This window comes from Melospiza georgiana, chromosome 1 (genome assembly GCF_028018845.1).
Source record: "Melospiza georgiana isolate bMelGeo1 chromosome 1, bMelGeo1.pri, whole genome shotgun sequence".
In the NCBI taxonomy this organism is placed as follows: domain Eukaryota; kingdom Metazoa; phylum Chordata; class Aves; order Passeriformes; family Passerellidae; genus Melospiza; species Melospiza georgiana.
In genome coordinates this window covers 137,140,825-137,163,873 of record NC_080430.1, presented here as the reverse complement: position 1 = coordinate 137,163,873, position 23,049 = coordinate 137,140,825, and the positions used below count along the sequence as shown (strand labels likewise).

The 23,049-nt window shown below is 38.4% G+C and overlaps 1 protein-coding gene across 1 annotated transcript; it reads right to left on the bottom strand.

Annotated features, from left to right (window-relative positions):
* Positions 1–1,126: 1,126 nt before the first annotated feature.
* On the bottom strand, positions 1,127–21,606 carry LOC131084703 (ATPase family AAA domain-containing protein 2-like). Its single transcript, XM_058026403.1, has 16 exons — positions 21,546–21,606; positions 17,733–17,831; positions 16,588–16,666; positions 15,654–15,822; positions 15,323–15,438; positions 13,629–13,803; positions 12,968–13,056; positions 12,497–12,656; positions 11,253–11,343; positions 10,507–10,812; positions 8,658–8,799; positions 7,113–7,296; positions 4,151–4,286; positions 3,797–3,915; positions 1,434–1,562; positions 1,127–1,231 (listed from the first exon to the last, which is right to left on the bottom strand). Exons 1-16 carry the CDS (start codon positions 21,604–21,606, stop codon positions 1,127–1,129), a joined length of 2,160 nt encoding a protein of 719 aa, XP_057882386.1.
* Between the last annotated feature and the right edge of the window lie 1,443 nt (positions 21,607–23,049).

The following is a 23,049-nucleotide window of genomic DNA, read 5'->3' as shown; positions in this document are numbered from 1 at the left end:
CATACTTAGCTTCTTTCTTCTCATCTTTTTTCCTATAGCTGTTACAATTAGTGAGACATGCTAAATATAACTTATCTATTTGGGAGCCATATATTACAGTGTGTCAAGTACACTGACGCCAAGTATCACAGCCAACTCAGGGCTGCAATTTCTTTCTTCATTTCCTAATAACAGAAAAAAAAAAAAAGACAAATTAGAAGTCAGTGCAAATACAAGCCTGAGAACCCTGATAACTTCTTCATCAAAAGAATCAAGAATCTGTACATATGTGTTAGTGATATTTAGCCAATATATGTGCTACCACCATCACAATTCCTTTCTAGCCCCACTAGCTTCAAACAAGTCCTTAGGCACCCAAAGCAGAGAGTAGGCCAGAGAAACTGCAGGGATCTATCTCAAGGAACAATGGATCTCTATCAAGGTGCTTTCTACAATAAAAAAGAATACAGTTCCTGAAGAGCCACTACTGAAAGCTGGAAGTAAAGCTAAAAGTAGACACAGAAAATGAACAAAAAAGTCAAGTCCAGTCACAAGAGCCCACAAGCCCTGGTATAACATAAACAAATCCTTCCTCATACTAAAACACATTATCTTGCTAGATGAGAGAAGGGCACATTTTCCAGGAATGGTCTCCTTGACTAAAGAGAAGAGGCTTCCTCTTTTTTTTCCTTGAGGCAGACTTAGAAGCATAAATAATTTTACGTAATTTCATGCATAAACATCTGAAAGACAAATGGATTCAAGGATCTTAAAGACTGAATACTCAATCTATCTAAAACAACTTAATACTGAGAATGCCTGCCTGGGACCATGGATGCCTGTGGAAGATTTCTGCTGAGCTCCACAACTAGGAAATACTCTCTCAGTGGAGGAGATTAGAGAGTTGGACTCAGTAGCATCAAAGCATTGTAGGCAGAAAGTTCCCCACATATCATATTAAAGATGCTTGAGCCATGCCAAGTTAAAAAGGAAGTCTATTGAGCCTACAGAAAATACTGAAATTCTTTTAATGTTTCATATTTAATTTCTTTTCAAGAATGGAATGAGTGCTATCCAAGTGTTACCCTATGCGCCTGCCTGCAAGGGAAGAAATAGGAAGTGGCAGACTGAGAAAAGTGCTCTCCTTTCACAGCCTCCCATCTTCTTTATAGAGCTGGAAAAGTTCTTCAGAAAGACTAGTGACAGATAAACTGGTTTGAGAGGCCTGTATAGGTGAACCCATTGCCTTTTTCTACCAAAATTACCAACAATTATGCAAAAGTCAATAATGGGTTTGCAATATGAATCGATGTCTTCTATCCAGAAATGAAAGTCTTGTAACACAGGCAACTAAGCAGTAAAGAGTGATAAATAATTGTGAGCACATACATATGCATAACATACATATACATAATACTATGTGACAGAAAGTGCTATAAGACAAAAACAATTACCTCCACTAATTTGGTTTTGTCTGGATTTTCCCGCTGTTGATAAATGCACATGCTAAGAACAGAATATAGTTTTGCCATGCTCGATATACTGACATTCTCAGTTGCTGTGACGACAGCATCCAACAATTTCTGAAGACAAAAAAGTGGAAACTACAATTCAGAATCGGACAAGGTATGTCCTACTTTCGTATCTTGTGAAATAAAAGTGGCACTTTGGAGAGGTGATTAAATATCTCACAAGATTTAACTGGAGAAAACAATTTCTCACACTTCAGACAAAAGGAAGGTTGAAAGTTCAGACAATATTTTCTTACTCATCAATCTATGACATCAATGATCCTAACTGCCAATCAACTGCCTCCAGAACAGAGGGGAATGACACAATCCACTTTGTTACAGAGTAGCTGCAACTGAGAAGCCACGGTTGTATTTCTTTAGAAATGCAATACAGGGCCCTGGAAAATATGTCTTTGGAAGACAAGTTACAGATCTTCCACGTACAGCTTTGCCAGCTGGAAATAGCAGCTCCTTAGGTGCTCACCCCTACCCATTAGCTGGATGTTACTGTGCCAAACACCAGCTAGCTCCTATCTTTCAACTCAGAAGTGGATGAACTAGCAGAATGACCGCCTGTAGCAAATTGCCAATCTGGCATACAGCTCCTTCTGTTGTGGAGATGTGAATGTGATAATCTGTGGAAATGCAAGACTACCAAGCCAGAGGCACCACTGCTGTCCAGTAACTCTGTGGTGTGTGAGGTTGTGAAGATATAGCTTAAGAAAGCAGCTGCATCAAATGAAAATATTACTGCCTCACAGCTGCTTGCCATTAACTCAGCCCTTTTCAGATTAGCTAGGACAACATTTGAGTATTTCCCTGAACTTTCTTCTATCCAACATGCAGCTAGGAGGCACAAAACCCACACAGCTTTCAGCTGCTGCAAGCACAACATGTAGGACATGACAGCAGTGCATGGCCAACATCTCCAGTGAAATGACCTCTAATTGCTGCCACACAGGTGAGTGCATGCTTTGCTATTTGTTCATCAAGTTGTATGCCTATTACCAAGCAAATAAACAAACAGAAACTGCCACTAATCAAACCAACTTAACAAACCCAAACAAATAATAAAAAAATATCCTATCCCATACAAAACCAAGCGGATATATTTTGGAGGTTCATGCAGCTTAATGACTTCGGGAAAGTTCCAATGAGGTTCTCTGGTACAAGTGTCAAGTTCCAGTGACACTCATGTTAAGGAAATAAGTCTTCTAAACAGACATGTTTCATGACTGTAGCTTTCTCCTCACAGCTGAAAATATATATAAGCTGAAATATCTTACCCTTTCTCCAGCTGGAAATAACTTTGGAGCACATGCTATTAGCACTCTCACTCTAGAAAAACCTATGTGGTTTCTCTCCATATGCAGGCAGATGTGAACAACAAAATCCCCTAAAATTTGCTTCCTTAGGACACCAGCCTTAGAATGCTAGTTTCACTTCTACAAACTATGTCACAGCTTAAAAATGTGACAGAAATTGTTTGGATAAGCCCCCACTCTGGTCATATTATCCCCATACAGAGGAAACATCCAAACAACACTCCCTTTCTCAGACAGATAAACACTGGCCTCCTCTGCTTTGACCAAACTCCAGGAGTTCAGCCAGCAACTTCCCCAATTTTTGCCCAACCAATATTCCCTGAAAGTCAGGTCCTTCTTTTATACCCTCTCCAGTTCAAGCAAAGGAACCTCTTTTACCCCCAGCAGCTAGGCCCACTTTTGACCCTTTCCCCAGCTATAGCCTAGGATAACAACTCCTCTCCTATAGGGGATTATAAAAACCTTATAACTCTGTAACTGTAAGAACATAAAATTCTAACACTGGATTTTGAAAGAATTCTGCAAAAGTGGGTATTAGTATTTTATCCAGGATGTGCTTTAGGTCAACTGGCTAATTTCAGGTTTAAAGCCACAACTGCTAAAAATCAAGGTCCTTTTCTGGTTCCAAATACATGAAAACATGCAAACAGAAAAACAAAACAACCTTACCAGAATCCATCATAAAAACTGCATTAATAACTAACAGTAATAAAAGGTTGTCATTGGGCTATATTAAAATCTAACAAGCCCTTTTACATTAAAAATTAGGACGAGAACCCCATCTTCTAAAATACAGCAAGAGCAGCAGTTTACACCAGCTGCAGAAACAACTGTCATAGTCCCTCACAGGCTGAATTATTTCACAAGCTATATATCCCCCTTGTAAATTGTTTGAACTGGCATTGGTTAACAACTGACTTAGTTCACAACCATAAAGAAAATGTCCTACTTCAGTATTAACAAAATTGAAGTTAGACTTACTCTGAGCTCAGAGTAATCTACAAACACTCCTCGTTTTAGAATTTTGATTGCTTTCTTGTCCAATACTTGTGGTTGCCCATCCACCTGAGAACATCTTGCAGAAGGGTGTACCTGTGAATCTGGAATAATGTAAATTTAAGTCAGGATTTCTCTTAATGTGGAAGAGAGTATCAGCTAAGTATCCTGTACCTGAAATAGGGTACCTCTCTGCAATAACAGAGAAAAATTTTAGTCAATTCATGGTGCTCAAATGCAAGTACATGAAAAATGATTGATAGAGAATTATCACCAAAGCAAATACTGTATTAGCTGTTAACTTACAGCAACAAAGTTGTATAGGTAGAAAATCCTTACCTGCATTGTTTCTTGATGCAGGGGGTTCAGCAGCTTGCTTCATAATCAAGTTCTCATAAAACCCTCTCCTTTCAGCACAGGTAGGCCGCGGGATATTGAAAACTTCTTCACGATTAGTATTAAACAATGTTTTTATCTAGACCATGAGAAGAAAAGAGATTTCAGATATAAGGCCACAAAGACTTTTTGTTTTCTATTCCAAACAGATGAGTGTATTTCTAAATTACACTGAATACTCATCTAGATAAAACAAGCTTTAAAAGTCAACTTCTTGGCCTTAAAAGGCTGGATTCCCATAGCACTGCAGACTAAAATACCTTCTCCAATCAACCTTCTCAAGTTTAAGATCCATGAGAAGAAGTATGATAAACCAATCAGAAAGGGGTGACATTTACCTCCCCAAATACTGCTTATTGTACATTTACCCAGCTTGATGTCCTTCAGCTTGAATATTTATGACAGTTATAGAGGGAAGAGGCAGGGATTGGCAGACAAGTGACAACTTTTGGTAATGTGGGATTCTTGTTTTTTTTATTTATTTTATTTTAGAAGGTACTTAATAATTTTATAAAAACTTTGCTACTTATACAAAACAATCAGAGCAACATATTAATATTTTAAACACCTTCCTTTAATGAACACACTCAGATTCTAGAAAACACAGCATGTGTTCTTAATTAATTTCATTAAGAAATACAACTAAAAATTGTTTTCCAAGTTGCTTAAACAGAAGTTTGTCTTTAGCTTTTTAATTTGCCAAGTTTCCACCCAAATGAAGAAATTGATTTTTTGTGAAATAATTTAAATTAGAAATTACATTCTATCACTAACAGTGTGACCACAGCACTTTTTCAGTAAAAATGTTTTCAGAAAAACAATCTTCTTCCAAGCTATCTTTCAAGCACTGTGTATTCTTCACTAAGTACATACCAAACCATCTCAAAGCTACTGAACTGGCTGTCTGAAGTGTATCTATATGTCTGTCTAGTAAGCACAAGTGTGTGAGAAGGGAAAAAATTTTGGGTCAAAGTCAATCTCTTCACTCAGAAAACACTTTAGACAAATGCTTTCAGCATTTTTTATTCTAAGAAAATTTTAAGAGGTTCTGGTGCCTGAGTAATAACAGCATAAATTGGCTTAAGAGCAGCAGAGTACTCCAGCATTTCAAGAAGTTGTAAATTAGCAAGAAACTGAGTAACAAAGAAAGAAAAGTATTGGCAGAAATACCTCCTCAGGGAGATCTTCATGTGGCACATCAGATGTTGCAAGGAGCAAAACTGGAGCAAAGTATGGAATGTTATTCAGCAATCCTGTAAAACCAGCTTTCAGTGTAGGTCCAACAGCCTCCCACCACAAAGAGATTTGTGGGATATAAATGATACTTGGTGCTGTCCTTTGAGCTTCTCTTATCAACTAGTAAAATGAAAGCTTGGATAAGAAAATTGCATCATGTAGAACAGGCCACTAAGTAACTACGTATCAGTCAGACTATCTTGTGAAATAGGAGTGCATAAAGCTAAGACATCAAGACAAACCAATGAATGAACAATTCCTTAACAATAAGGTAACATTTTCACTTTTGAGTCAAACATAGACATTGCTATGCAGACAGAAACAGAACTGAATCAGATTTCAAAACTACTTAGGGGTAAGGTAACTCCTAAAGAGCCTCAAAACTCAGATGATGTGATGATGTGCCTGAAAAATCAAGACTAATCCTTCAGCAAGATGTATTAGCCTGGAGAAATCACTACATAACTGTGCCTGCACCATTTCCATTTCAGTTCATTTGCCCGTACCCATGTTAGACTGGAGCACAGCCTGAACAAAGACCTATGTGAAAAGATGAGGGCTAGCACAGTAAAATAAGACTGGTCACAAATCATAATTTCAAAAACATTTTATAAGAGGTCACTAGTCCTTAGCCTGCCTGAAGAGTTAAATCGCTCAGAGCCTCTCATTCCCCTCATTATCAAAGCATCCACCAGACCAGATGATGTGCTTTGAAAGACCACAAACCACTGCCTACAAACGGCACTTCAATCACTGAAGAGGACACAAATCTACTTCATGAGGGAAGTGCAACAGTCCTTTCACATGGCAATTTCTCCATGCATAATTTCGGAGTAAGAATATGTAGGGAGTCCCTGTCACAAATGTGCGATATATCCATGCAGCAGTCAGGGTATTTACATAGGTGCAACCATGACACAAAAAAAAGAGAATTGCTCCTCCTGTATGGCAAACGAGTATCCAGTCACATGATGAGTCTGTCCTGACTTGTACAGCTCTAAAATGCTGCTAACAAAGATAAACATATTTTAATACAGCAATGCCAAGTAATTAAATTGATTTCCTGCCTAAAAGTAAAAAAATCAAAACAGCAGTAATCTGCTTATATTTTTTTCTAGTTAAGGGACACACATCAGTTTGCACATTTAAGCATTCCATTAATTGGAATGCTTTCATTGCATTTCACTGCAGTAGTACAGACTGCATATGTATATTCAAAAAAACTTCTTTTCACAAAAACTTTGGCTGCCTTACAAATACAATAAAAAAAAGGTTACAAAAAGTGCATGACACCATCAGGCTGATGCAGAGCCAGCTACTGGGAACAGAGAGACCTAAGAGGTAACAAAACCAACTTTCTGGATCCCATCAAGACAAGCAGGATCACTTGCCACAAAGAGGGGCTTATTAGCAGCACCTCTCACCTTCCCAAGCTGCTAGCAACATCCTCCCTCTTTCATTTCAAATAGAAATGAAACATGGCTATGTAAAAATCTCCTTATTCAGTATCATTCCATCTACAAGAAAAGTGAATTTTCAGACAAAAGTAAACACATAACAGCAAATTCAAATCAGGCCAACTCCATTAACAGTGATTTGTGCTTATGTTACTAGTTTATATACAGTTCAAGAATCCTATGAGAACAACAAGAGCAGCAAAAAAAGATACCTGTGAACATGTTTCTTCCTGTGATGTGGTGCTAACAAACAAGGTGGGTAGATCTAGTGTATAAGCTGGAAACTTTTCCAGGGCATGTAATATGGCAGGTGCCAAATCAAAAGCCTGCCCACATCCTGGCTCTTCAACTAGTAAGAACCGTGGCCTGAAAGATGTCGGCTGGTAAGAAGGATTTCTACAACAGTAAGAAGAAAACAAGTTTTAAAAAGTGTGATGAAGATGCACAGAGATGTTAAATACTTTTCCCTTTTTTTTTTTTTTTTTGGTAAATATGTTCCATGTTCCACTAAATAATAAGCTGCTCTGTGATTCTGTGATCAAGAAGACCAGTCTATTTATCAAAGTCTATTTTCTCAAAAACTGGTATCACTCCTCTGCTAAAACATCCTGTCAGTTCCCAGCATGTCTATTATTCCTTTGGCTGGGTTAAGTAACAGTTCTTAAATCCCACAGGGGGAATGTCCAGACAAACACACACAAAACAGCTGGTCAGTAACCTGATAACAGGGCAAAATAACAATTCTTACAGCTCAAACCAGTCTGAGTCTCTTTACTGTCCATACACAGCCATTTTCTGTGTGTCTTTACTGTCCATACACAGCTTGTCTTGACTTTAAGTGAGATCTCTACACCTGTCAAATTTAGCTAAAATTTGGCCACAGTTCCTGGAGATGGTGGGAAGAAAGGGGCAAAACCACATTTCTAGGAAAAAAACGAATGTGGATAGTGAAATACATTATATGTATCTGAAGAAGAACATGACTTGATTGCTTAAATTACAGCACTACACTAAATATGTGTAAGATTTATATTCATTTTATTCAGTCATTCTAGTTGTTTCATCTTTGTCTTGGACATTAATTTCCTAGTCATCTTGCTTTACTTGCATGAAATACACTTGTGAAGAGGTTTGTGCATTTTCCCACCACATTACTATTGTACCTTTACTTGCTGAAGTAAAAGACACTAGAAACCTAACCAACCTCAGCAAGTCATATTTCCTGGGCAGCACAGCGATAGGAAGGGAGAAAAATACCTGACAATAATCTATTTTTAAAGCTATTGGACTACACAACTTCGACAATTAAAATGTCAAAAGTTCACAAAAAATCAGTAGGGTAAAGGTAAAAAATGGAGGCATCATTTAAATTTTTCTCCCAGTGATTTAACAAACTACTTCTTGATTTTGTTTCTGATACATAATTTGCTACTGGTTCAACCATCTTGGAAGGTAAAAGATGGCTACATAAATCCATGGAGGTTTTTTAAGCTAAAAGGACAGAATGAGCATTTTTTGGGTCTTTGAAGAAATACTATGGATTAAACCAGCTTGCTTTAATGGTATGTGAACCAGTTTGACTCAGTAAAAGAAGGCTGGGCTGATCCGTTTTACAAGTTAGGGCACTACAGTCAGAACAGTTAGATCTAGTACCCAGCTGGATCTTCATGGTTGAATTCTTGCAAATATTGATCATCCCTCCACACACATTTAACTCCTTCATCTAGCAGCCCTCAAATATTTACATAACATTTTACAGATGCAGCCATCTCAAAAATGTCACCATAAAGAGGACAAACGTGTACCGGCTCAAAGTGCGGAATTCTGCCTTTTTGCTCTCAGGCTTCTTTTCAGAGACTGATGGTGAGTCATCATCATCACTGTCAATCCCATAACTCCCTAAAATAGTATTTAAACACAAGAGAAATTTGTTATCTTTACTGAATAGTTCATATTTCGCTCTTGCTTTAATACACCTTTGAAACCAGTGCTGGAAAACATTTCTCTTGCATTTTGTTATTTGAATGCTATTATCTGAAGGGTACATCCTACCACAGATCTAAGGGCATTGCACAAACTTATGCAAAGCTGTCCATGTCCTATGATTTGCATCAGGTATTATCTCTCTATTGACAAACACTTGGGAAGTTTTTTCCTTAGAATGAAGATGATCAGGAACAATTTCTGTAGTTGTTAGGTATCAGAAAAACCCTTTTCCCCTCATTTAAGCATTTATTTACTATATTTATAATAACTATTGATTATATCAGTGGACAAAGAAAGGGTTACATATGTCATTTATCTGGACTTCTGTAAAGTTTTCATTTTCATCATTCCCCACAGTGTCCTTCTCTTTAAATTGGAGGCAGATGGATAAGTGATAAGTGGACTATTAAACGGATAAGAAAGTGGTTGGATGGTCACATCCAGAAGGTAGTAATCAATTGCTCAGAGTTCCAGTTGACATCAATGACAAGTGGTGTCCCTCAGGGGCGCCTACTGGGACTAGTGTTATTTAATATCTTCATTAATGACATAGATAAGGGAATTGAGTGTAACCTCAGTAAATCTGCAGATGACACTAGGCTGAGTGACACACCTGAAGGATGGGATGCCATCCAGAGGGACCTGGACAAGCTCAAGAACTGCAACAATGGGAATCTCATGAGGTTCAACAGGTCCAAGTTCAAGGTACTGCATCTGAGTCAGGGCAATTGCCAGTATCAACACAAGCTGGGGATGAATAGATCAAGAGCAGTCCTGCCAAGAATGACTTAGGGCTGCTGGTGGCTGAGAGGCTGGACATGACCCAGAAATGTGCTCTTGCATCCCAGAAAGGCAATTGTGTCCTTGCCTCCATCCAAAGCAGTATGGGCAGGAGGCCAAGGGAGGGGATTCTGCCCTCTGCTCTGGTGAGACCCCACCTGAGGGCTGCATCAGCTCTGGGGTCCCAGCAAAGAAAGGACATTGACCTATTGGAGCAAGTCCACAGAAGGGCCACCAAGATGATGAGAGCGATGGAGACCTTTCCTATGAGGAAAGACGGGGAAAATTTGGTTTGTTTAACCTGGAAAAGACAAAGCTTCAGGTTGACCTACTTTTGAATTTTCAGTACCTGAAGAGAACCTACAGGAAAGATAAGGACTCCTTACAAGAGCATGTGGTGGGAGGACAAGGGGAAATGGATTCAGACTAAAAGAGAGTTAGTTAAGATTGGATAATCGCAAAAAATTCTTTACTCTGAGAGTGGTGAGGCATTGAAACAGGTTGCCAGAGAAGTCATAGATGCCTAGTTCTTGGAAGTGTTCAAAGCCAGGCTGGATGGAGCTCTGAGCAACCTGGTCTAGTGGAAGGTGTCCTTGTCCAAGGCAGGGGGGTTGGAACTAGATTACCTTTAAGGTCCCTCCAATGCAAATCATTCTATGATGCTACAATTTGGAAAGAAGTGCCTCATATGTGAAACCTTAGATCCATCTCTGAGATTACAATGGGATGTGAGCTACTGTCAGTAATAGGGGACTCCAGTAGAGAACTCAGAGCTCTCCACTGAAACACAGCTCCCACTCTGCACATGCAAAGTATAACAATTAGATGTTATTGTAATACCTTGAGTCTTCAGTGCAAGCTTTGCATGGGGAAATGGTCTCTGCAAGGCTTGTAAAATTCTTTCCAGGGTGTTTTCTAACAGAGGCTTTGAAATAGATGGTAGTGCTCTCCCAGGTGAAGCCCCAGCTCTCTGTGATGCTGGAACAATCTTCTGCATGGCCGTGGCAAAATCCTTTGCTGTTACTTTAATCGATCTGGCATCTATCTTCAGTCTTTTGTCACTTTCATGTATCTGTGGATAGCGGCGGCGCAAAGCACAGAGCCCAGCTTCAACACACAAGGCTTTAATATCAGCACCACAGAATCCTGACAAACAAAACAAGAACCAAATGTTACATCAACATATATTTGTGTTATATAGGTTAAACACTGCCTGGATGGCCTGGCCAGGAGTGTTGATGAATGATGCTACATCCAGTTGGGAGGGTTCACTAGTGGTGTTCTCCAAGGCTCAGTACCGAGTCCAGTCCTTTTAAATATCTTTATCAGTGATGTGGATGAGGGGATTGAGTACACTCTCAGTAAGATTGTGGACAACACTACGCTGGGTGGGAGTGTTGATCTGCTGGAGAGCAGGAAGGCTCTGCAGGGGGATCTGGACAGGCTGGATCAATGAGCATGAGGTTCAGCAAAGCCAGGTGCCAGCTCCTGCATCTCTGTCACAGCCCCATGCAGTGATACAGGCTGGGGGCAGAGCGGTTGAACGCTGGCCAGGGGAAAAGCACCCACACTGCTTTCAAACTCACCAACACATTTCTCAGCCAGGTCTTCAAGTATGTTGTCTGACGGCTTCAGGGTCCAGTCTCGTGTGTGAATTTTGAAAATTTCTAATCTTGCCTAGAAACAAAATAGTTGCATTTAGTTTGCCTTAAGTTTTCTCTTAAGAAAACAACCACAACACAAAACCCCCAAACCTCTCACAATATTACAAATACTTTTGTCTGCTAAACTTCTAAGTATTTTAAACATCAGTTATTAATACATTCGCTGCTTCTTCAAGCAGGAAATTTAATCATTCTTAAATTCTTACATCAAACTCTTGTAGGAGAAAAAAGGCAGGTGCATCTTCCATAAAAAGTGAGTTTTATAAGCATGAGACCTAATGATTTTGAAGAACAAACTGTAGTAAAAGCCTCATCTGTAAATGGACATTTTGCATCGAAGAAAATTCTCTCAAATTTAGCAAAATTTCACAGTGAGGTTTCAGTAGTTCATCAAATTTGCTTTTCTGCCACTTGATTCAAAGAAAACAGTCCTATTTAAAATTGGTACAGTTGCTACCAAGAACAAAAACTATGACTCAGACTACTGTCACTCATCCAGAAAATGTCAAACATGGCCCATTATCATCTCTGATCCGAGCAAGACTTTCAGTGAAGTATCTTCTGGTTCACAGATTAATTATGGCACACTTCTAGAATTCTTCCACAGCAGGGAATTGTGTATTAGATCTGTTTCATGGCACCTTGTCTCTTGCTCCTGAAAGCACAGAGATACTGTATACAAAGGTTTGTGCTAAATGCAGTGTTTCATGCACTTTTGCTAGCCTTCAATACAACTAGCCTTTTACCTTTGCTCCAAAAATTGCCAAGAAATACCAGTGATAGTCAGAGAAAAAACACAAAAGCGGGGTTACAATTTTGTACACCATCTCTCCCCCAAACATTCCCATCTCAATATTTTTGTTGCTATAAAACAAATTTCTTCATTGCTTAGCTATTGCCACTGAACTCAAAGTGCTGCACCTGTGCAGTGTACTTCATATCTTTGTCCAAGAGAGAAGTAATTACTTGTTGACATCATCTTACTCCTATATATATTCAGTACCAGGTTTGCCCTTCACAGTACAGTGGAAAGTCTCCAGATATCCCTCTTGTGTCCAAGCTGTACACTACAGATGGAGACTTGCACTCCTCCACGATGCTGCCTTGTTACAGGGGGTTGGTACAAAGATGGACTTTGTCACATAAGACTGATTTGAAGTTCTGACCTCTTTGTTTGGCAAGTTGAAGCGGAATTCTCGTTCAAAGCGCCCAGGTCTTCGTAAGGCAGGATCTATGGAATCCAGTCTATTGGTCGCTCCTATCACCACAACCTCTCCTCTGCTGGCTAAGCCATCCATGAGTGTCAGAAGTGTCCCCACAACAGAGCTAACAGAAAAACATAATTTTCATTCACTGATTTAGTAAATTTTCTTGAGTCCCACATAGTGATCATTCAAAAACGACAGGTTTCTATTGACAAGACACTGATCAGTGAAAGAATTATTTTAGTACAGCAAAATACGGGTAAGGTAACACAGACCTTGAACTGATATCAAGCTTAGTGAATTGTTTCCATTTATTGTTTAAAAATCATCTGAAATTCATTAGCACTGAATTACTAGTTTTCAGGTAAAATGAAGGTGTCACATCAAGATAAACAGGTTGTGGTCTTTTCACAAAGATCAAACATGTCCTACCTGTGAACCTGATCTTGCTTGCTGGACCGTACAGGAGCAAGAGCATCGATCTCATCAAAGAAAATAATTGAAGGTCGCATCTGGTAGGCCTACAAATAAAACACAGGAACACGGACATCAGGAAAACATGACTACTTGAAAGAGAAGAAAGACATTATGGTTGGAAAGGCACTGGAACTAGATTTTTTAAATCAGGGATCTCTATTAATTAGCCTAATGTGAAACAGCAGCTTGTCAACAGAAAACAGTAGCCTGTCAACCCACTGAGACTGGGTGACAGGAAAAAAAATCATACCAGATTTTTTTACTGCTATTTGGCAACCATGAGGACAGGGCTCAAAGTTTCTGGAAGTGACTTCCCATTACTAATTTAAATGAACATGTGCATCTGTTTCCCTGTCACGTAAAGCTACCATCTCTTGCTTCTTGAGACCATTTTTATGACTGAGTTGTGTACATGGTGAAGGGTTTTTCAGGGTGGTGGTGATTTTCTTGTTTGCTTTAGTAATCTTTTCAATACATCTCAAGAGACTCCACTGAGAAAGGGAACACTGGTAATCCCATTTCAGTGGAAGATTACAAAACATGAAAAAGAGTGAGTTCTTGACCACAAAATGTTAGCTACAATTCCAACAGAACACATGGCATATTTCAACCCTACCTGCTCAAACACTAAACGCAGCTGTCGTTCAGATTCTCCTACCCATTTACTCATGCAGTCGGCAGCACTTCTCATAAAAAAGGTCACTTTCCTGTCACCTCTGCTACATTCATTAGCAAGTGCACGAGCAACCAGGGTCTTTCCAGTACCTGGTGGACCATAGAATAAACAGCCTCTACAATTTAAAAGAAAGAATTTTTTTAAAAATTCACATAAGAAAAAATGTAATGGCAAAGTATTTATTTCAACCCCCATCCCTAAAATACACAACTCTGCACTCCTAGGCTGAACACTTCATGGATATTTTAGTAACAGCTGAAGTGTGAGAAAAGTCAAAAGTGTTCCTACACAATTCTGCAAGACAAAGGAAACAAAATTAATACAGAGAGTAATGCAGATGTACAAAAAGATAGTAGCATCCCAGTTCTGACAAACCAACAGAGATGGTTGCAGTAGAGTGAAGCAAAACAAGAGCAAATTTCCAATGCAGAATCTGAGACTGAGCTATCTTAGGAATCATCAGTTCATTTTTTCAGAGATAAACTGCATATTCATTCTTGTTTTCATAAAAGTCGAGATTTGAGAGCAAAGCATTTCATTCCCCCTTAAAAAGCTTTGAGTTACTGGACTTGGTCTGCCTTTGCTGGTGATTAAGGAAGAGGAAGTAGTCTAAAAATGGGAAGGTATTCTGCATTTCTGTATTTCCATCAACTAGAAGAGTCAATGCACTGCTGCTTCAAAAAGTATTTCAATGAATAAAGAAGCAAAACACAGATTTTCTTTTGTTTGTAATACTTTTAAATTCACTGGAAGCAAATAATTTAAAGTCCTATTTCAATATACCATGAGCAAAGATACATAAAGCCAATGAATCTCCAATAATTTCATTTCATAAACACAGAACTGGCTTAGCTGGGTAAGAAGGGGACATGTGGAGGGATACAATGTAAGAAAATAGTGCAGGAGGTAGTCTCACACCTGAGGAGTTGCAGCTGTACTAATCACCAAAGATTAGGAACAGGCCTGCCCTTAATAGACCACAGCTGTGTCCCATAAGAAGTGAGTGCTACAAAAGAGTGGCTTAGCTGGGTGAGGAGATGTTGGAGTTTGTTGGTTGTGCTGTAAGGGGAGCTGCAGTTTGTTGGCTATGCTGTGAAGAAAAAGGACTAAGTGTTATGAGGACCGGTCCATGAGAAATCACTGAGAAGGTGTGGGAGCTTTGCAATAAGATGACAACAGGCACAGACTGTTATTTTAGCTCAAACATAAAAAACACTGCAAAGTTCTGGCTGCAAGTCCCATCGATTGTAAAACTAATACCTGAAATACTTGAGGGAAAAAAAAAAGAGTTGGTGTAAGACAAAACTGGGCTTCCACAAAACAAAGTACAGTCAACCAGCAGCAGATATTGCCCTCCTACTCACAAACTGATCAAGTCCACTTGCATGCCAGACTCTAAAAAAAAATAAATCTCCAACTCCACCTTTTAAAGACTAGTTTTGACACAGTAAATCTCTGAACATACATATATGCTATGTTCTATCCTTTCTTTTAAATTACTTTTTATTAGTGCCTAAAAGAATCGTAAACACTGCTGAAAACTTTGAAGCATAGAAACATGTTGATACCCCAGCTGGATATTCTCCTGAAAATAACTGAGTTAAGAACTTACAGTTTTAAATGGTGTCTCTTACCTTGGAGGCTTAAATTTCAATATCTCAAAGACGTCAGGATAAAGCAACGGCAAAATGACCATCTCTTTTAAAGCTGAAATGTGGTCAGAGAGACCACCCACACCATGAAATTGTGCCTAAAGATGAAGTCAACAGAACGCATGTTAAAGAAAGCTGCAATAGCTGTAAGGTTCCATCACAGATTAGATGTCAGCACAAAGAAAATGTTAGTGGCAATTTGAAATTGCTTTAGAGAAAACTGTAAGTCAAAGGAGCTGCAGAGAGCCCATTACTGGAAGCTTCCATAAATACTGCAAATGTCCCACTGACACCATGAGGTAAAAATACTTACTGAACCATCGATTTGCATTTGCTCCACACCAGCCAGGCTTGCTCCAATTTTCAAGTGATCCTTGTGAACTTCATTGAAGTTGCCTTTCCGAGTTGCTTCTGTTTTTATGTGATCATTCAGAGGTCCCTTTATTCGGAGCTCATCTTTCTGAGAGTTGGCTGAAGGAGACCTAATTTGAATTAAGGAAAAAGAAAAAAGTGCTTCCTAATTTATGATGCAGTTAGATAATTTTTGATTTTCTAATGATACCAAGTAAATCCAAAAGACCTTGTAAATGAGCATAAACTTCCTAAATAGTTATTCATTCCAACAGTTTTATGTTTAATGGCCATGACTAAATAAACAACTTTAAACTGAGCTAATTATTTTAACAACTCTTAGCACCTACAAATATGAGTATTGCAACTTATAATTTAGAATTTCATTAGGCATTTTTCTTGTTTAAAGATAGTTTTATAAAGAAATGTGAACTCTCTTGAGTGATTGAATAAAAAATCCATTTAAACTTCCATACAGGCTCTCCTTGTAAGTTGTCCTCAGTTTTAATAAATTGTACCCTTCAAGATTAAGTCTTAAATCTTAATTTGTGCACTCTTCAAGTCTAAGATTTTCAGAGAGATATTATGGCTTCCATTCCAGAAAAATGAAATTTCAGTTACACAATCTTAGCCACAACTCCCATCACCACCTCATTAGTGACCAAAAAATACAGCATTTTCAAATAAAATCTAAGGACTAGTAAAAAGGATGTCCTCCCCTGCAGCGTATGTTTTCCTTATACCCTCAGACTACTACAGTAGTAATCTGCAATTATATTAATCTCTAATTATCACCAGTCCAAAAAACCTTGAAAGTATTATTCAGTCATATGAACAGCACAACACATATCAACAGCAGTCTTATAAAGGAGAACTATCATAAACCATACACCAACCTTTTAGGTTTTTTGCTTGAATCTCTCTCTTTGACAGGTGGAGTATAGTTGGACGAGCTTACGTTACGTTTTCTTAGATCTGGTAAAAGCAAAAAACTTAGAATTTGTTACAAACAAGTTTCAGAGAAACCAGGATAGTCAAAGGCAGAAAATGGGACATGTATTATCCATCTCTAAATTCAGGGAAAGTTTCAAGGAGGGGATGTTGGGTGGTTTAATCAGTGCACAATAGAAATAAAAAGACACACCTGATTTTTAAGAAACATTGAAAACCACAAGAGTAAGACTATTAAATCTCTTTTTTATTTTTTTAAGCGTGGATAGGTAATTTTTTAAATTGAAAAGCAACAATAAAGATGCCAAATTGCAAGAAAAAAAACAGAATCCACACAGGATACATGCATTCAATAAAATTTACTGGCAGAATGAAGTAAGAAATATAGAGAAGTTGTGTGCATGTATTTTCATTTAGAAATAAAAAGGAAACCTAAATCAACAACCCCTCACTTTCATACAAGAAATTAGCTCTCAAGAGAAACTATAATATATAGTATTGTACAACATACTGTATTGGGTCTGGCTGGGATAGAGTTAATTTTCCCCCCAGCAGCTCTCACAGTGCTGTGCTGTGCCTTGGTAGCTGGAAATGTGTTGAACACACCGGTGTTTTGGCTACTGCTGAGCAGCACTGGCACTGCATCAGGGCTGTCTCCCCAGCATTCCACTCCCAAGCAGTAGGCTGGCAAGACCCTGGGAGGGGGACACAGCTGGGATAGTTGACCCAAATTAACCAAAGGGATTTTCCATACCGTATGACGTAAGCTTAGCTATAAAAGTTAAGAAAATTAGGAGGAAGGAGGAGTATTTGTTTTTTAAAATGTTTGCGTTCTGGAGCAATCACTACCACGTGCTGAAGCCCTGCTTCCTGGGAAGTGGCCAGACGTCGCTTGCTGACGGGAAGTAGAAAACAAAACCTCTTTTTTTTCTTTGTTTGTGCACAACCTTATTTTTTTGCTTTGGTGAACTGCTTTAACCTACAGATTGCCTTCCATCTTATTTTCTCTCCCCAGTTCAGCTGAGAAGAGAGGGTGATAGAGCAGGTTGGGGAGCACAGGTGTCCAGCCAAGGCAGCCCAGCACACCTACTTTCCAAGGGAGATTCGTAGCGCTCAACAGCTTTCCTCTGCCGGAAGGAGCGGCGCAGGCCATCACCTTGTCTTCCTTCACTTCCTTCTGGTGAAACCACTGCACATCAACACAACGGTAAGTTGTGTAAGTACTGTTGCAAATGTGATGTATTCTAAACACACTATATGACACATTCCCACCTGTCCACAACTTTTTATCTTGTAAGCATTTCAGAAAAACAAGTGGATTTTCTTTTTCCTCTGAATACCTGTTCTAAGCTCACTACTGTACAGCCCTAGAGTTTGTAATGGCAATAGCAACATAAATTCTTTAATAGATGAAAAACAACAAGTAGTTCAGCCCATCTCAATTGTTAAAGACGAGGCTTTTGGCTAGCGTGTAGTCAAGAAAATTTAAAGCAGAAATAGCCTACAATGCTACCTGGATCATCAGGATTTTCATTGTTAGTTCTTTCCATATTGAGGCTTTCCTAATACAGAGAAACAAGAAAGATCAGTCAGAATTATGCAAAAAAACTGTGGGCATATTTGGTATTCATATAGTAACATTTTCAAGGCACTCTGTATACACAAAAGATTGAATTAGGCACACGAGGAGAGAATGGGAGCATCTCTCTGGTACCCAGGATTAACAACAAGTATTTCTGCTCTAAAATAGGGTTTAGTACATGTGATAGCTAAACACTTCACCAGATGCAAAAAATTGTGCAACAATTAATCCCAGGTAAATAATCCAAGAGTGTAGCAGAATCTAGGACAAAGCAATTCCTAGCAGGCAAAAAAAAAATCATCCTGGTATTTTGGAGATGATAAACAAAGTACTGTGGAAAAATCTGATTTCATTAAAAAACAAACAAAGAAACAAACAAACAAACCAAAGAAAACATAAAGGAATTCACATCTAAACAAAAAAAGACCTATCAAAGCAGGCTATGAAGATGTTCAAAAAACAAAGCACCTGTAATAGAGGAAAACTAAGAGGGAATTTGGCTGCTGAATATAATTTTAACATGAGTTCCTCTCACAGCAGAGGACTACTTGAGCTCAGAGGCAAGGCCGGCACAAAACCAAACACAGATACAGTACTCATGAGTTTTTAGTAGGATTTGAAGTGAAATCTCAAGCCCTAAAACAGTTATTCATAAGCAGAGTCCATTCAAAAGTCATAAGGCAATTCAGAAAGCATAGTTTATGGCATGTTTGCAGCATTTCACTGCTATTTTTGAGTTTCTTCTGAAGAAGATATTCCTTCACCCTTAGAGCGTAGAGATGTGCCATGACTGTAAGGTATTAAACTATAACTGGAGAGCAAAAATAAATAGTTTTCTAGATTAAACTGCGCTTTGGAAGAGGTTTATTGAGCTAAATTAAAAATACAACTAAATAACTCCTCTACATGAAATAGCCTACAAATCTTTTCCCTGTCATCCACTTTTTTGCAAGACTGCTTCTGAAGTACTATGATACAGAACTGATATGTAAGAACAAAGATAGCCGGGTACAAAAAACTTCATTGAAACCAGCACACATAATCATATGATGTTTCAATACAGCATGCACAAAGCAAGTCTTTGACCTCCAGCCAAGTTCTTCATCACTACATAAAATTAGGTCCAAAAGTTCATTTTTTTACAGAAAGATTTAAGAACAAGTGGTTAAGTATTTGCAAACATGTGCCATTTTCAGGTCTACTTTCCCCTCTTGCTGAGCACAATTAAAAAAATCTAACTTAGCAATTTAAAAGTGAATTCTGAAGATCATATTAAGATAACAAAGAAATTATGGAAGTTTGTCATCACAGTTAGGTTGGTCTGCATGACGGCATTAAGTCATTTTTATTTCACAGCCTTCCTCAGACAGTAGACTCACAGAGTGTGCTGGAAGGAAGTGACGAGGACCATCGACTTCAACTCTTGAGATTGATTATTCTTCTTGTAACTGGAATTAAGGTCTTACACTGATTTTCTATGATTGTATATGGTGGAAAAAACATCTCATTGCTGTTACACTTTGCAAGCCTTTCTGAAAACCATGTCAGTGTGGGCTTCACAAAGGGAATTAAGATACAGACACACAGACAGAAACACTAGTACTGCTTCATTTTGTATCCAACTTTCCACCATGTCTTAACTCGATCTAGCATTGCAAAATTAGTTTTAAGCATGAAAGAAAAATTAATTAAACATCAAGATGCTTCTGATGCAAGAAAACTGATTTAGAGTAAAAGTTAAATCTACTCAGTCACAACATAAAGTCACTGTTTTGGAGCACAAGAACCAGCCTACACATAACAGAGGCTCAGGTGTGATCTCTCTGCAACAGGCAATCCCAAAATGAGGACACCAGCAGCCAATTAAAACTTAGCTGTGCTCAAATTCTTTACACATGAAACACATGCTAAATATATCCTTCTGAACATACTCTCAAGTCTTAAACAACCTCAAGAACCTGTTGCCAAAAAAACCTCAGGTTCAGAAGAGCTTGGCTGCAAAGTACAAAGGCCAACACTTTATCTAAACTAACACTTTAACAATAATGACAGGACATACCCATGCAGGCAGAGTGAAAGAGAGGGACCCTATGTGCCAACTGCAGCGGAATGTTTACGGAAGGGCTGCGAGGTTGCTGAGCAACAGCCCCTCGCCAAAGTTCCAGCCCTGGCCACACCCAGTCCTGCTGCCACTCCACTGTGGAAAGTCCCACTTGCAGCCTAGAACTTGGCAATTAGAGAACCTTGGAAAGGTTTGGGTTGGTGAGAACCTTTAAAGATCCTTTGATTTCAACCCCTCTGTCATGAGCAGGGACCCCTTTCACTAGACCAAGTGGCCCATCCAAGCTGGCCTACAACAGGGCATTCACAGCTTCTGAGGGCAGCCTGCTCCAGTGCCTCAACACCCTCACACTAAAGACACACATGTGGTACATGTGGTGGCACCTTGGAAACTCTCAGCCCAAACACAGTTATCCCTTCCCGCCAGGAACAATACCTTTTTCTGTTGTCAAAAGACAGGGAATATCCCTAGCCAATATTATGCGCAAAGCCTTGCTAATAGGGCTAATTTAAGTAGCTTTGCAAGATGATGAAAAACCCTAGTCGCTTTTAAATCTGCCAAACAAAACATTGATTTGTAGTGGTGCAACTACTTTGTCAAGTCTGCAGCTTTGGTGGACCTCAAAATCACCTTTTCTTCAGCTTTTATCCCAACCCATACTATAGAAAGTATATTGTGATACTGGTTTCGTAGGAATTTTTTCCATAAATACAAATGAACTGGCATTAATTCTGCTACTCGCTTTTAATTCATTATTAATTCAGTTTCATGTTATCTGTTCCATTACTTTTTCCAAGGAATTATGTGACACTGTCAAGTCTATAATTTCCTGGTTAGTTTCTTTTATTCTGTTTAAATATTAGCATGTTACCCTTCCTTTGCAATGCAATCCTGAAATTTCCCGTGTAGCAAGAGTTACTGAAAATCGACCGTAACAGTCCAGCTCTTCAACAGTGCCTCTAAACCTGTAGGATACAGCTTATTCAAACCTGCTCATTTAAAATGTTTCATTTCCTGTTCCAAAGTAAAAATAGTTCCTGAAGCAGATACAGCTCTTATCCCTCCAAATCAAGCCAGTAAGAATGGGAATGCCCAGGATCCCCCATCACTTGAAATAATATCATAGAAGACAATGACAGGAATAACTTCTGTGATACAGAGGAGAACACCACAAGTGAATGCTCTTTGACCTGTTGGTTGTTAAAACACAGTTGTTTCTGGTTTGGCATATGTGGAAACTGAGATATAGGGAACCTTACCAATATCCACAGTGCATGTAGCAAACACAAGAACAGAAGTTGGGAGGTCGGAACAACTCATGGCCTAACAGCTACAGGCAGCTCTTCATACATCCTTCACTATTAACCTAGAAGTTCCAACCAAATATCACCACATCAAAGCACAAAACATCATGTACAGCTGTTCAGTGTTAGCTCTGATTCCATCTTTTTATTGGAATCACAATTAACATTAACTATGAAAAGGAAAGTAAAACAATTAATTGCCGTGGTTTTTCTTTCTTTGTACAATTTCTGGGGTTTGCCTCAGGGCGATTTTTTTTTTTGTAACGCAGTCAGCACATGTGGAATAAGCATGATGTATAATTGCAAGTAATTTTTTAATAATATTGATAGTAATTTTGTATTTTACATTGTCTTTTTAAGAAGATAAAGGATCAAAAAAAAAAAAAACGGCAGTGCAAACATACATACAAATATTGTGTTAGAAATCTAGAAAAACATATAGGGAGATTAAATGTCAAAATGGACCAGTCAGTACAATATTGATAAAAAAATTATTTAATTGTTGTAAGGCTGAAGTTCTGAAATATGCAAGCATGCATAAGCATAAAAGAATTATGAAGTCAAAGACAAAAACAATTAAAAATGTGAATAAATGTCTGATATAGTCTAGTAATAAAAGTCAACTTCCATATAGCATTTTCTGGGATATATTCAAGTAGGAAAGCAGCTGAGACCAACTGAAACAAGCTATAATGTTAAAATATTGATTTGCTCTTGACCAGAGTAGCTAACATGAGTTATAAATTTGAATTCTATTCCTTTATGCTTACTGCTTGGAGATGTGGAATGAGCCAGCAACAATAAGAAATCTTTATACATTTAATAGTGTATTTGCCCCTTTGTGATTTAGCATTCTGAAACACTCAGACAAAAGAAAATCTGCATTAAGAGAACATCAGTGACTCAAATTCGGGGGATGGGCAATACCATATCTGGGATTGCTTTTATGATGCTAATTCAGCTCAGGTGTGTGAGTCCCTTTCCAACAGGGGTCATTTAATATGAGCATTCTTTTTCAGAAAATCCTGTCTCTCTGGGATCTGGGAATAAGTCAACATTTGTGTTGAAGAAGATGCTAAATGTGAGGTGGCCAATCCCTCATTTACTGTAGAAGAGGAGGAATTTGATGTAATGAATGATGTAGCACTTTAGGAATTAAGTATTGCCCAGAATACACATTAATCTTTCTCTATAAAAATCCATGGCCATACTGGAATAATTTAGATCACAATTTTTGAAAATTGAAATTAATTCTGTATTCCCCATTTTCTATACCAAACTTTAAATCCTCATGCTTAATTTGTGGAATTTAAAAAATCTCATAGTTGTAATTTAACAGTTAGTAGACTGTAAGTCTTAAAAGAATTGCAGCTACTCACAGTTAAGTCAGAAGTTGAGCTAAAGGATACCAGCTATTCATCTAAACCAAAGTAACTGTTATAATTTGTCCTATTTTCCT

What these genes read in the sequence shown, in the direction of transcription:
- LOC131084703 (XM_058026403.1), bottom strand. Translation starts at nt 21,606, where the DNA reads ATGAGTTGTTCCGACCTCCCAACTTCTGTTCTTGTGTTTGCTACATGC. An exon ending in TACATGCACTGTGGATATTG is followed by an intron (nt 17,832 to 21,545) that starts GTAAGGTTCCCT and finishes GTTGATGTGCAG; the next exon opens with TGGTTTCACCAGAAGGAAGT. An exon ending in GCTTGCACTGAAGACTCAAG is followed by an intron (nt 8,800 to 10,506) that starts GTATTACAATAA and finishes ATACTATTTTAG; the next exon opens with GGAGTTATGGGATTGACAGT.